Source organism: Doryrhamphus excisus, chromosome 12 (assembly GCF_030265055.1).
Source record: "Doryrhamphus excisus isolate RoL2022-K1 chromosome 12, RoL_Dexc_1.0, whole genome shotgun sequence".
Taxonomy (NCBI): Eukaryota; Metazoa; Chordata; class Actinopteri; order Syngnathiformes; family Syngnathidae; genus Doryrhamphus; species Doryrhamphus excisus.
This window is the reverse complement of record NC_080477.1, coordinates 4366583-4379158: the sequence shown is the minus strand read 5'-3', so window position 1 is coordinate 4379158 and position 12576 is coordinate 4366583. Positions and strand designations below refer to the sequence as shown.

Here is a 12576-nt window from a genome sequence, read left to right as displayed (position 1 = left end):
TGATGCTTGGCAACAGACGGAACACAAACTCAAAAGGCCAACACGGCCAAGGTCCTCCAAATAATAAGGAGAATGCAAGTGTAATATTCTCATAGAATATTTTGAAATCTACACATTGACTGCCTTGTGATACCACCTAGTGTCCGTCCTGTAAAGTACTTGTGATTGGTAGATACAACGGACTATGGGGCGGGTCTTCCGTTACAGTTGTTTAGTGAAGTTCACCTTCCTGTTAGCATGTGTGCCGCAGCCTGAAATAAATAAGTATCTACTTATACATGTTGTCATCCTGCACTTGCTTGTACACATTGTACAACACAAGACAGCGAGCAAGGCTCGGCAGGTGCGGCACGCACTTGGAGTCGTGGAGAGTGTGTGTCGAAGGAGTGAGAGAGAGAGAGAGAGAGCGACGTCACCTTTGCTGCTTTATCCTCTGGCTCGGCCCCTGGCTGGCCAATCTGGACCTGCAAAGAAATTAGGGGGCCGGGGCGCACGCGCATGGCACGTAACATGCACAGAAAAGGCTTCTTCCATGACTCCATGACTCTCCTCTCCTCTCTTCTTCCATCATTCAACGTGAAAAGTTGAATGATGCACACCATCTGCAGCAAGATCATGTTGCAGGTCTTTGGAGCTGGTCTGTGGGTTGAGTTTGATTGTTCTCACCATCCTTCGCCTCTGCTAATCTGAGATTTTCCACTTTGGGCCTTAACTAGGACTGTTTTCCATTTCCTTGCCATGCTCCTCAGAGTGGAACCTGACAGCTGAAATCTCTGACCTACCTTTTGTATCTTGCCCCTAAACCATGATGATAAACAATCTTTGCATTCAGGTTATTTGAATGTTGAATATTGCTACTCTTCACAGAAGATGCAAAGAGGAGAACAACTTGCAATTGGCCACCTCAAATACCCTTTCTCATTATTGGCTGACAAGTTGTGTATCTACATACCTTGTGTATGTAGGCAAGGGTCAGTGAGCTTACCAAACAAATTTTGTGTTCCAATATTTAGGGCTAAAGGTATTCAATTAAAAAAAACAACAAGGGTGCCCAAATTTAAGGCACCTGCCTACTTTTGTTTAAATAACTATTCCACACTTTCTGTAAATCCTCTAAACTTAATTTCACTTCTCAACTATAGTTTTTGTATGCTATATGATATATTTACTGAAATTGCTGATCCCAACAACCGGTGAGTAATAAAAATTATCCGGGGTGGCCGAATTTGTTCATAACAATGTAATGTACTGTGTAAGTTGTGTGCAAGAAGTGCTGCCGTAGTGCGCAGTTGCGTTGTGCAGTATTGTTCAAGCACATGTGATAATGCAATAAAGATGATGGCTACCGCCTAAACCCACGCAAGTCGTGCAATCTGTAATGCACATTATTTTACAGAATATGCCAACTCGTGTCTATTTTTCAAAGTCATACCGTATATCGTGTGATTAATTGGCGTTTTAAAATGTATCGGAACGAATTTTATGTTAGAGCAGTTTCGTCAGGAAGACATTCTTTGCAGCACCAGAGTTTTCCGTGTGTTGGTCTGTTATGCAACCGTCTGGCAACTAAGCCATGCTACGAGATATAACGAACAAGCTACCTTGACGTGAATTCATTTTTTGTGTTTAAAATGTCAGACCATTTGCTGCAGTGGTGCTTGGAGCAGTTACAGCGCAACTTTGATTTGGAGGCATCCGAAGACATTGTCAAGTAAGAAAGCGATAAGCTGTATTTTTTCTGTGAAAATGTAGTTTACAGCAAGTGTTTATGGCACTGGCTTGGCAGGCCAGAACTGTGATAAAAGAAAATATCGACAGTATTTTAATATAGTTGTTTCTCTTAGCGATTTCCTTTTTTGTACAATCTTACTGTATTAGCAAGTCGGTTGCTTAGAGTATAGTATATAACAATTACCATCGTTTTTGTTCATACAGTTCATCACTCAAGGAAATGACAACAGGCTTTCTAAGAAATGTCCTGGTTCACTTAGAATTGGTATTGAAACAGTCGTCTTTTTCATGCTGTCCATGCTTTATCATGCTACACTGCAGTGTTACAGAACCCGTATTTTAGCAATGAAAAAATATGTCAGTGAGCGTGTGTGCTCTGTTGGAGAGTCCTTGCGGATGTCTTTAAAAATGCATTTTTTTCCACATCTTATCGGTTTATTTTCATTTGTACACATGTTTGCCTGGTAGGTTACTTCTTCATCTACCATTTTGTATTGCATTTATATTGAGTGTTGGACCACACATCATGTCAATTGGTGCTTGGAAAATGAAGTAGAACTTTTCACACTTATGGACTGGATCTATGGAAGAAGATTCATTTACTGTTAATTTACTTCAACATCTACCTGCAGATGAAATTTCATTAAAATTGATTTGGCAGTTTTGTTTTATATTTTTTTTTTCTACCTGGAAATACTAAGAAACTGATATTTGGAGCCGTTATTCATTTGCAGTTGTACGTGTAAAAATGTTGAGTAATACAAACACTTAACTTGGTTTACAGGGCTTAAAGTATTCCTGCACCCTGCTGGATCTCCAGCCACTCTCCCCCAAACTGCTATTGTCCAATCCTATGATTATGCTGTGTTCAAGACAACTCGAGGAAAAAAAAATGGCAGCTAAATTTATGAAACCGGGGGAAGACGTCTTAGACATGGCAAACCATTCCGGAGTTGGTGCCAGAAGTTACGGGAGCCAGGTGTATGTTTTTGTGTGCTGTGCTCCAAGAAGCTTGTGTACACTATAAGGGTGGTATTCGGAATGGCACGAATAATGACTTTTTTTTTTAGGAATAATTAATTTGAACTAGGGCTGCACGATATTGGTAATTATTGCGATATGGGTGTCTAATTTTTCGATAACGATATTATTGCGATATCTTTTTCTTCCCCCCAAAAATATAATTTACATGAATCATATTTTAAAAAAAATCTATCTAAAAAAACAGAAAACAAGCAATTAAGCTCACAACTCAATTACTTTGAAATGTAAAAGAACAAATGTTTACATTTATGTTGACCTAAAGTCTTGCCCAAAGTTGCTTATTCTATTATTTTGCAGACAAACTAAAAATGACTCAAGCATTTAAAACGCTGCATTTACTTGCATTAAAACACATGAATATGCTCATGTGTATTTTTCATGCAAACTGGAAACAATTTGATGCAAAAACCTTAACATCTACATTCAGTTTTTGTACCTGGAAAAATACAATCTTTAAAGTTAATGTGCAGTCTGCAGGCATTTTGAAGCAGGAGCTTTGCTGTCCTATAACATATATTCCTATAATTGTAGCGTAGGCTTTTACCAAAGGTATCAAAACGATTCCAAATAGGAACAATGGTTGGGCGCCAGACAGGGAAAAGATAAACTGACCTGTCAATTAACAAGATAACCTTTGGATTTATTCATCCGGCTAGCTTAACCTGTGCTACAGAAGTGAATAAAAAAAATACAGAAGATACTCAAAGTCAATATAACTTATATATTCAAATCCAGAAAAAGAACATTCAAATTATTCAAATCATCATTTGCATTTCATGTAATCACAAAAAAAATCCCTCAAATTCTCATAATGAAAAAATTCATATTCACAAAATAATCTACTGCAAACTCAAAAGCGGATTCACAAAAAATAAATTAAATGTCCAGCAATTAAATTCGGTAAATTAGGAACCCCGATAGATAAACCCGATAAACATTTTTAAACTTCCCATTCACCAAATTGTACACAATCATGGATAAATTATTTGACCAGTCTTGTTTCTTCAGTTTATTGCTGAATTTTAATACCTGGTACAACCATAAGAGCATTTGTTTGGACAGATATGATGATGATAAAAATAGCTTATAAGAGTTTAATTTAAGTAATGATATCTAGCAACCTCCATGACGTTCTTACATCGATAGCCATAGCATTATACTGGCAAAAATGAAAGTTTGATGAGCTATTCGTGTTGTGCCACACCGTGTCATAAGTTGTCATTTACCCAGTAAGGCTCATATAGGACTCACTGGTTGAACTGGACTACATGTCGGTGGTGCTAGCATAAAAATCCACTTCACCGGGTTCTGCCTTTAAGGACCTCACACAAGTGTTTTACATTTTACATCTCAGCAATAGCGACTTGGGAGAACTATGTTCGTGATGGCACCTGATATCTTCGGTAAACTCCTTTACCAGTTCCAATAAGCCCTCTTTACACACAACATGAACGGAGCGTTTACATCTGGCTATACAGTGAAGAAAATAAGTATTTGAACACCCTGCTATTTTGCTATTTCTCCCACTTAGAAATCATGGAGGGGTCTGAAATTTTCATCGTAGGTGCATGTCCACTGTGAGAGAGATAAACTAAAAAGAAAAATCCAGAAATCACAATGCATGATTTTTTAACAATTTATTTGTGTGATACAGCTGCAAATAAGTATTTGAACACCTGTGTATCATCTAGAATTCTGACCCTGAAAGACCTGTTAGTCTGCCCATTAGAAGTCCACCTGCACTCCATGTATCATCCTGAATCAGATGCACCTGTTTGAGGTCGTTAGCTGCATAAAGACACCTGTCCACCCCATACAATCAGTAAGACTTTAACTTGTAACATGGCGAAGACCAAAGAGCTGTCCAAAGACACCAGAGACAAAATTGTACACCTCCACAAGGCTGGAAAGGGCTACGGAGCAATTACCAAGCAGCTTGGTGAAAAAAGGTCCACTGTTGGAGCTATCATTAGAAAATGGAAGAAGCTAAACATGACGGTCAATCTCAATCGGAGTGGAGCCCCATGCAAGATATCACCTCGTGGGGTCTCAATGATTCTAAGAAAGGTGAGGAATCAGCCCAGAACTACACGACAGGACTTGGTCAATGACCTGAAAAGAGCTGGGACCACCGTTTCCAAGGTTACTGTAGGTAATACACTAAGACGTCATGATGTGAAATCATGCATGGCACGAAAGGTTCCCCTGCTTAAACCAGCACATGTCAAGGCCCGTCTTAAGTTTGCATATGACCATTTGGATGATACAGAGGAGTCATGGGAGAAAGTTTTATGGTCAGATGAGACCAAAATAGAACTTTTTGGTCATAATTCCAATAAGCGTGTTTGGAGGAAGAAGAATGAAGAGTACAATCCGAAGAACACCATCCCTACTGTGAAGCATGGGGGTGGTAGCATCATGCTTTGGGGGTGTTTTTCTGCACATGGGACAGGACGAGTGCACTGCATTAAAGAGAGGATGACTGGGGCCGTGTATTGTGAGATTTTGGGGAACAACCTCCTTCCCTCTGTCAGAGCATTGAAGATGGGTCGTGGCTGGGTCTTCCAACACGACAACGACCCGAAGCACACAGCCAGGAAAACCAAGGAGTGGCTCCGTAAGAAGCATATCAAGGTTCTAGCATGGCCCAGCCAGTCTCCAGACCTGAACCCAATCGAAAATCTTTGGAGGGAGCTCAAACTCCGTGTTTCTCAGCGACAGCCCAGAAACCTGACTGATCTAGAGAAGATCTGTGTGGAGGAGTGGGCCAAGATCCCTCCTGCAGTGTGTGCAAACCTGGTGAAAAACTACAGGAAACGTTTGACCTCTGTAATAGCAAACAAAGGCTACTGTACCAAATATTAACATTCATTTTCTCAGGTGTTCAAATACTTATTTGCAGCTGTATCACACAAATAAATTGTTAAAAAATCATGCATTGTGATTTCTGGATTTTTCTTTTTAGTTTATCTCTCTCACAGTGGACATGCACCTACGATGAAAATTTCAGACCCCTCCATGATTTCTAAGTGGGAGAAATAGCAAAATAGCAGGGTGTTCAAATACTTATTTTCTTCACTGTACATCGGGTAATGGCTGTAGTTAAAACTTTGTGTCGCTTCGAAGTTTTGTCGTAATATGTGACAGAAGCGAAACTTTCATTAATGCTCATTTCAGAATTTGCCTTTGGTTTACCTGCAGTTTTAGAAATACACATCGTAAAGGTCCTTGTTGTTGTGTTGTAGGTGGCTGTGGAGATGTGTCGTGTTTCCCCTCGACGGAGCCATTGTTTTACGGCATGACTTGCAAATAACTTGTCTGTGATTCGTCCTGTGTTGTAAAACCAAAGTAGTCCCAAATTCCGGCGGTGTAGTGTCTTTTAGGAACAAGCTGCTCTCTGTTTTGGTCTCCATCCATATCTTCGTTAAACCTTCAGGTCCTCTGCCGAGAACGAGAGAATGGCTTGCTCTGGCCAATAGCAAAGCGGCATCTTAAGGTTGCGCTCGTATAAAGTAGCACGGGATTGGCCAAAGTGCGCATGGAAGAAATGTGTTGCTTATGCCTTCATTAAATAGAATTTATCGCGCATCTTTTTGATATGGATAGGTTGCAGATATCGCGATGGCGATATTTTTTCGATACATATCGTGCAGGCCTAATTTGAACAAATACTTGTTAAATGTGAATGAGTGACTGGGTGTTCAGCAGTCAGGGGCGGGCAGACTGCTCTGTGTTGCTCTGTCCCCGCCCCTGACTGCTGAACACCCATTCACCCAGTCACTAATTCGCTGATCCGGGCATGTACTGCGGTCTCACGAAGAAACGCAGCTTTCTAATGTTTTAATTGTTCCCGAATACAAACATTTTAGTATCACAACATTTAACAAGTTGCGGAGGAGGAGGAGGAGACAGAGGAGGCCGAAGTTAGTTGCATCCATATTTTGCTTTGTAAACACACCACCTTTCACCTGGGTTTCAGATGTGTTTTCAACTATCATTAATAGTGGAGCTTGACCGGTATATTATTCTGTTGTGCTGGGAGGCGCTGCATTTACTTCTGCAGTTGGTCATTCTTCTGTTCGCTCTGTTAGCATTAGGTCGGTAATGTTAAGGATGTTGACAGTGTAACGTTGACATTGGCTTTAAACGGTTGAGTAAATAAGGCTTGTGAACATGTGTAGAATTGTATGTACTTTTGGGTGGTATTTGGTAAGTTTAAGTTTGTGCTGGGTTAAGTGTGGTGGGGTTCATGTTCACAATGATATCTTATTAGTTTTTGGTTCAGCCATCCATGAGGTTATGGCTGTTATTATTTTTTTCCTTACAGGTTCATTGGCGGATTTATGAAAAAAACATCGGGCAATATAGTTAGAGTTATTTATTATTTTATTTTTTAGGTATTTTAAAAATAATTTTACGCGAATACAAAAACCGGTTGCATTGCACACCACTAGTATGCTACTCGTCGCACATACAAGCCGGTTGCCACGAGTAACGGCCACATCTGATGCAGCGGCCCCGATGACCGATCGTGTTTGTGATTTGAAGATACACTTTACCAAAAGTATTTGCTCAACCATCCAAATGATCAGAATTGGGTATCCTAAAGACGTGGCCTGGCCACAGGTTTATAAAATCCTGCACCTAGGCTTGCAGACTGTTTCTACAAACATTTCTGAAAGAATGGCCCGCTCTCAGGAGCTCAGTCAATTCCAGCGTGGAACTGTCATCGGATGCCACTTGTGCAACAAATCCAGTCATGAAATTACCTCGCTCCTAAATATTCCGCAGTCAACTGTCGCCTTTAATATAAGAAATGGAAGAGTTTGGGAACAACAGCAAGTCGGCCATGAAGTGGTAGGCCATGTAAATTGTCAGCGGATGCTGAGGCGCATAGTGCAAGGCGATGCAAATCGCCGGATGAAGTGGTGTAAAGCACACTGCCACTGGACTATAGAGCAGTGGAGACGCGTTCGCAGGAGTGATGATCCACGCGTTTCCATTTGGCAATCTGATGGACGAGTCTGGGTTTGGAGGTTGCCAAAAAAACGGTAAATTTGGGACTGCATTGTGCCGGGTGTGGAAGTTTGGTGGAAGAGGAATTATGGTGTGGGGTTGTTTTTCAGGAGTTGGGCTTGGCCCCTTAATTCCAGTGAAAGGAACTTTGAATGCTTCAGGATACCAAAACATTTTGGACAATTCCATGCTCCCAACCATGTGGGAACAGTTTGGAACAGATCCTTCCTCTTCCAACATGACTATCCACCAGGGCACAATGCAAGGTCCATAAAGACATGGATGACAGAGTCTGGTGTGGATGAACTTGAGTGGCCTGCACAGTCCTGACCTGACCCAACAGAATACCTTTGGAATTAATTGGAGCGAAGACTGAGAGCCAAGCCTTCTCCAACAACATCGGTGTGTGACCTCACCAGTGAGCTTTTGGAAGAATGGTCAAAAATTCAGATAAACACACTCCTAAACCTTGTGGACAGCCTTCCCAGAAGAGTTGAAGCTGTAATAGCTGCAAAAGGTGGACCGACATCTTATTGAACCCAATGGGTTGCGAATGGGATGGCACTTAAGTTCATATGTGAGTCATGGCAGGTGAGCTAATACTTTTGGTCATTTCATGTGCATGTTTGTTCTTTCATCGCTGAATAGGATTTATCTTTCACAATTGCTCAACCGCTGGTGGATCTGTGCAAAAAAGCTTCAGTGGATGAAAATAATTTTTTGACGCAGACACATATTATAACCACTGTGCTTATAATATGCCTTTTTCACATTTCTGACCTATAAATGTAGTAACAATGTTGTATTCTTGTGTTCAACAACGGCAAAGTTTCAGATAATGAGCATTGTGCATTTGGAAGTGAACCCTAAAAGATGTTTGGGATGGCTCAAAACGCTCCGTTTCAAAAGGCGTGTTAAAACTGCCCCTTTGTGATGTCACAGAGGAGCAGACTTCCTTATACCAGCGTGGCTGTAAGCCAGATAAGCTCTCTGCCCTCCACCAAGCTCTGCTCCTCTGTTTGCTAGCAAAGACTCATACAGGAACGTCACATTAGTTTACAATTCCTAAGTGGTTGGAGTTCCTGATTCCCTCCCAGCAAAAGAAATGCATTTTATTTTGTCATCGGCATTTCACAATGGACTGTTTTGTGAACATGGGCCACTAGGCAGATGGACTAGCCGACAAACTTGCTGAAGCCCTACGTCTTTACAACGTCACTTGGTTGTGTGGAAGAGTCAGTTACTTACTGAATACCGTTATTCAGTAAGTAACAAGTTATCAGTGTCCTAATTGTGTTTATTTTGTGAAAGTCATGGAGCAAAAGCACTTGTCTGTGTAGCATGCTAGAGGAAACAAGGTTGTTAATAGCCTTTTCCCACCACGATTAGTAGCTCTACCCAAGTTTTTTACGCACTGGTAGTCCCGCAAAATGCATTACACGTTACCGATGCTGTAGGAAACCTAATTATCACTGAGAGATGTCTTGCAATAAACTGCTCTCTTGAAAAACTTCGGACTGTACCGTCTCCACTTACGGATCGGGTTTGGGATCCAACGCATATCGTTGTATATTAAAAGCGGACATTTTAAAAAGATAATTCAACGCTTATCAACTACTATAAAGTTGTCGGAGCAAACCAGAAGTCTCGCCATTTTTTAAAATCAACTCTTATACCGTTTATTAACTCATTAACAGTCAGCGGCACAAACAATAACTCTTCTATGCACTCAGCAGTGTGACCAATGGTTGCTTTGGCTGATGTTTAGCCTTGATGGTTCCTGTTTCCTGTGGTTGGTCAGGGTTCTCCAGGGTGGAGAAAAGTGTCAGGCGTGATGTGTGATAGAAGCGTTTCATCTAAAATGAAAGGAAAGGTATACAAAGCTCTAGGTTTGTAGATATGTAGGCTTTTACATTTTATATGGTTTTATATCGTGGGCATATCGTGGACTTTAACATGTATCACAGTATTTTGGGGAAGTAATCACGATATGGCGATATGAAACTAAATAAAATTTAAATTCAGCAGTCTTGTATAAAAAGCTGCAAAATTTAAGCCACATAATGAAATACACTTAAATACACTCAAATTGTAAAGCATGTATTTATTGGTAAGAAACTAGCTAACTTTTCTCATGGGATGACAAGAGTGGCATATATTATTCAGAAGTCTAAGGTCCACAGGACAGTAGCCAACCTCCCTGGACGTGGCCGCAACAGGAAAATTGATGACAAATTGACGAGACGGATAGTTTGAATTGTATCTAAAGAGCCCTACTTAAAAACTGCAACTCCAACTACTTCTGATGTTCTTTTGGTAAGTTAGCTGTCCTGCAAACCTCAACAAATATTTGCAAGCCCAAGGGACAACGTGTATCTGGGAATGAATATATACCCTTCTTACACAACTCTCTCTGACCTCACCCCCTCCAACTGCACCGCCGACGAACTTCCTATAATGGACCACTTTCTCCTCTCATTCAGCACTACACTCTGCCTCTCTTCAATCAAACCTCCACGTCTCATCTTCTTCAGGAACCTAAAGGACATTAATGTTGACACTCTCTGCTCCAAAATTTCCTGTATCCCAATCACAGATTTTCTTTCTAACCCAGACGATCTCACAGCTTTCTACAACACTGGCTTAAACAACATCCTCAACTCTATTGCCCCACTGAAAACTCAGACTGTTTCTTTTTCATCATTTTTCACCGTCCCCGTCACAGCACCGAAACTGCACTCCTCAAAATCACCAACGATCTCCTCACTGCAGCTGACACCGGTTCACTTTCCATTCTCATCCTCCTTGACCTGAGTTTGACACCATCTCACACCCCATCCTCCTCAGTAGACTCTCCTCAATTGGCATCACCCACACCCCCCTCCACTGGTTGCATTCCTATCTCACAGACCGCACTCAGTTCATGCAGCTTAAGTCTTTCTCCTCCGACCCCTCCCCAGTCACCACAGGTGTGCCCCAGGGCTCTGTCCTGGGGCCCCCTCTTGTCTCTCTGAAATAAAATCATGGTTCACTTCTAACTTTCTGAAACTTAACAGCAATAAAACTGAATTCTTACTCATTGGCACCAAATTCACCTTATCTGAAGTTGACTCATTCTCTCTCTCCATGGACAGCTCCTTAGTCTCCCCCTCCCCTCAGGCCAAGGGTCTGGGTGTCATCCTTGACAGCACACTATTTTTCAATCCCACATTAATAACGTCACCAGGTCAGCCTACTTCCATCTGCGCTCCATTAATCGTCTCCGTCCCTCCCTCACCCCCCACACCACCGCCATCCTCGTCCATAGCCTTGTCACTTTTTTTTTTTTTTTTTGGTCCCGTCCAGCCATTGGGGCAGATAGTATTGTTGATCTAAATGCCCTTACATGCTAGACAGATTTGCTCTGTGTCAGGAAAGGTGTTGGCTACAACTTCCCTGTACCATGAAATTTTATTTGCCGTTATTTGATGTCTTTGTTATGCCATTTGGGACGACCGGACCGGAGCAAGAAGAAGAACAGAAAAGAAGAAGAGAGAAGAGAAAGGTGGGGTCGGGGGGGGGGGCAGTAGAGGGAGAGACAAAAACAGCAGCAACAAGAATTCCCAAAACAACAACAGTGACAAACAGAACAGTTAAATGTCAATGATGGCTAAGGGTCACACTGGAGATGATATCAGTGGAATGAAACAGTCCAACTTACCAATAGCAATAGTAACAATGAGGACATGACCCATGATAGTAAACACAATTGCAACCATACAGTTACAGTAATTAAAATCTCATTGCTTGACATCATTATTACTGTAATAATAGCATACCAATACTATATAAACATCAGGGATAAGAGAGTAGATTGTATAGAGAAGCACCCATGTGCTGTGAGTGCCCATATGGAGGTGTGTTGTGTATGTGAATGCGAGTGTGTGAATGTGTAATTGTCACTGAGAATGACAAAAGGAGAGAGACTGCCTTCTACCACCCAGCAAACCCCGCCCCGCGCAGCCAGGTCAAGCCCCCACCGCCAGAGATCCTCCGGCCCCGTGGGTGTGGGCAAAGCCAGGGCCGACTCCCCAAGACCCGCCCCCGAAGCAACTCCCCGAAGAGACCAGCAAGAGGCCATGGAGGAGCAATCCCAACCGGCAACAGGGCGCCAGCAGGCCGGAGGAGAGCCGCACCCCCGAGACCAGCGGGAGACCATACCCTACTAGGGCAGAAGGGCATCGAAGGCCACACACCCGTGGGCACAGGGGCGCCCCTGCCGGCCGGAAGGGAGCCCGTCCACGGCCGGAGGCACCGCCTCCCGCCCCCCACACACCCCCAGGAAGCAGAACCCGGCCCGCCCCAGGTAACCCCAGGCCCGACCACCGACATAGGACCGCCCCGGCCAGGACAGAAGAGGCACACTGCCCCATGGAGGACCGGGCGGTTGAGATGGAACACCCTACGCCAGACCCCCGCAGAGCCCCCCCCCCCCGTATATCTACATGGCCATATACCCACATACACATCCACACATATACATATATATATACATATATATATAATTATAATAAAACTAATCATTAATTATCTAAGTATTTAAAACAATAAATACATAAAATAAACTCAGACACATGCACACCCCATCCACTCAATACACACACATGCTGTGGACGTCCCCGGGTGGGGCGTCCGGGGCATCACAGGGTGGGGGACCCAGGGGTCCCAGACCCACAACCAGGCCCCGAGCCCAGGGAGGTACGGACCGCCAAGGCATAGCACCCCCAGACTCCCCTCGACCACGGC

At 42.7% G+C, this 12576-nt stretch overlaps 1 protein-coding gene across 8 annotated transcripts in view; it reads left to right on the top strand.

Annotated features, from left to right (window-relative positions):
- The first annotated feature begins 1504 nt into the window (after nt 1-1504).
- Nucleotides 1505-12576, top strand: part of trip4 (thyroid hormone receptor interactor 4) — a 53852-nt gene continuing 42780 nt past the window's right edge. For 4 of the 8 annotated variants that reach the window (XM_058089748.1, XM_058089747.1, XM_058089746.1 and 1 more), the window contains exon 1: nt 1507-1711. In XM_058089748.1, coding sequence (XP_057945731.1) covers nt 1632-1711 — 80 coding nt within the window. In that variant the 5' untranslated portion in view covers nt 1507-1631. Of the gene's footprint in view, nt 1712-12576 lie in introns of all 8 variants that reach the window. The other 4 variants (XM_058089744.1, XM_058089749.1, XM_058089750.1 and 1 more) reach the window with 2 other exon arrangements.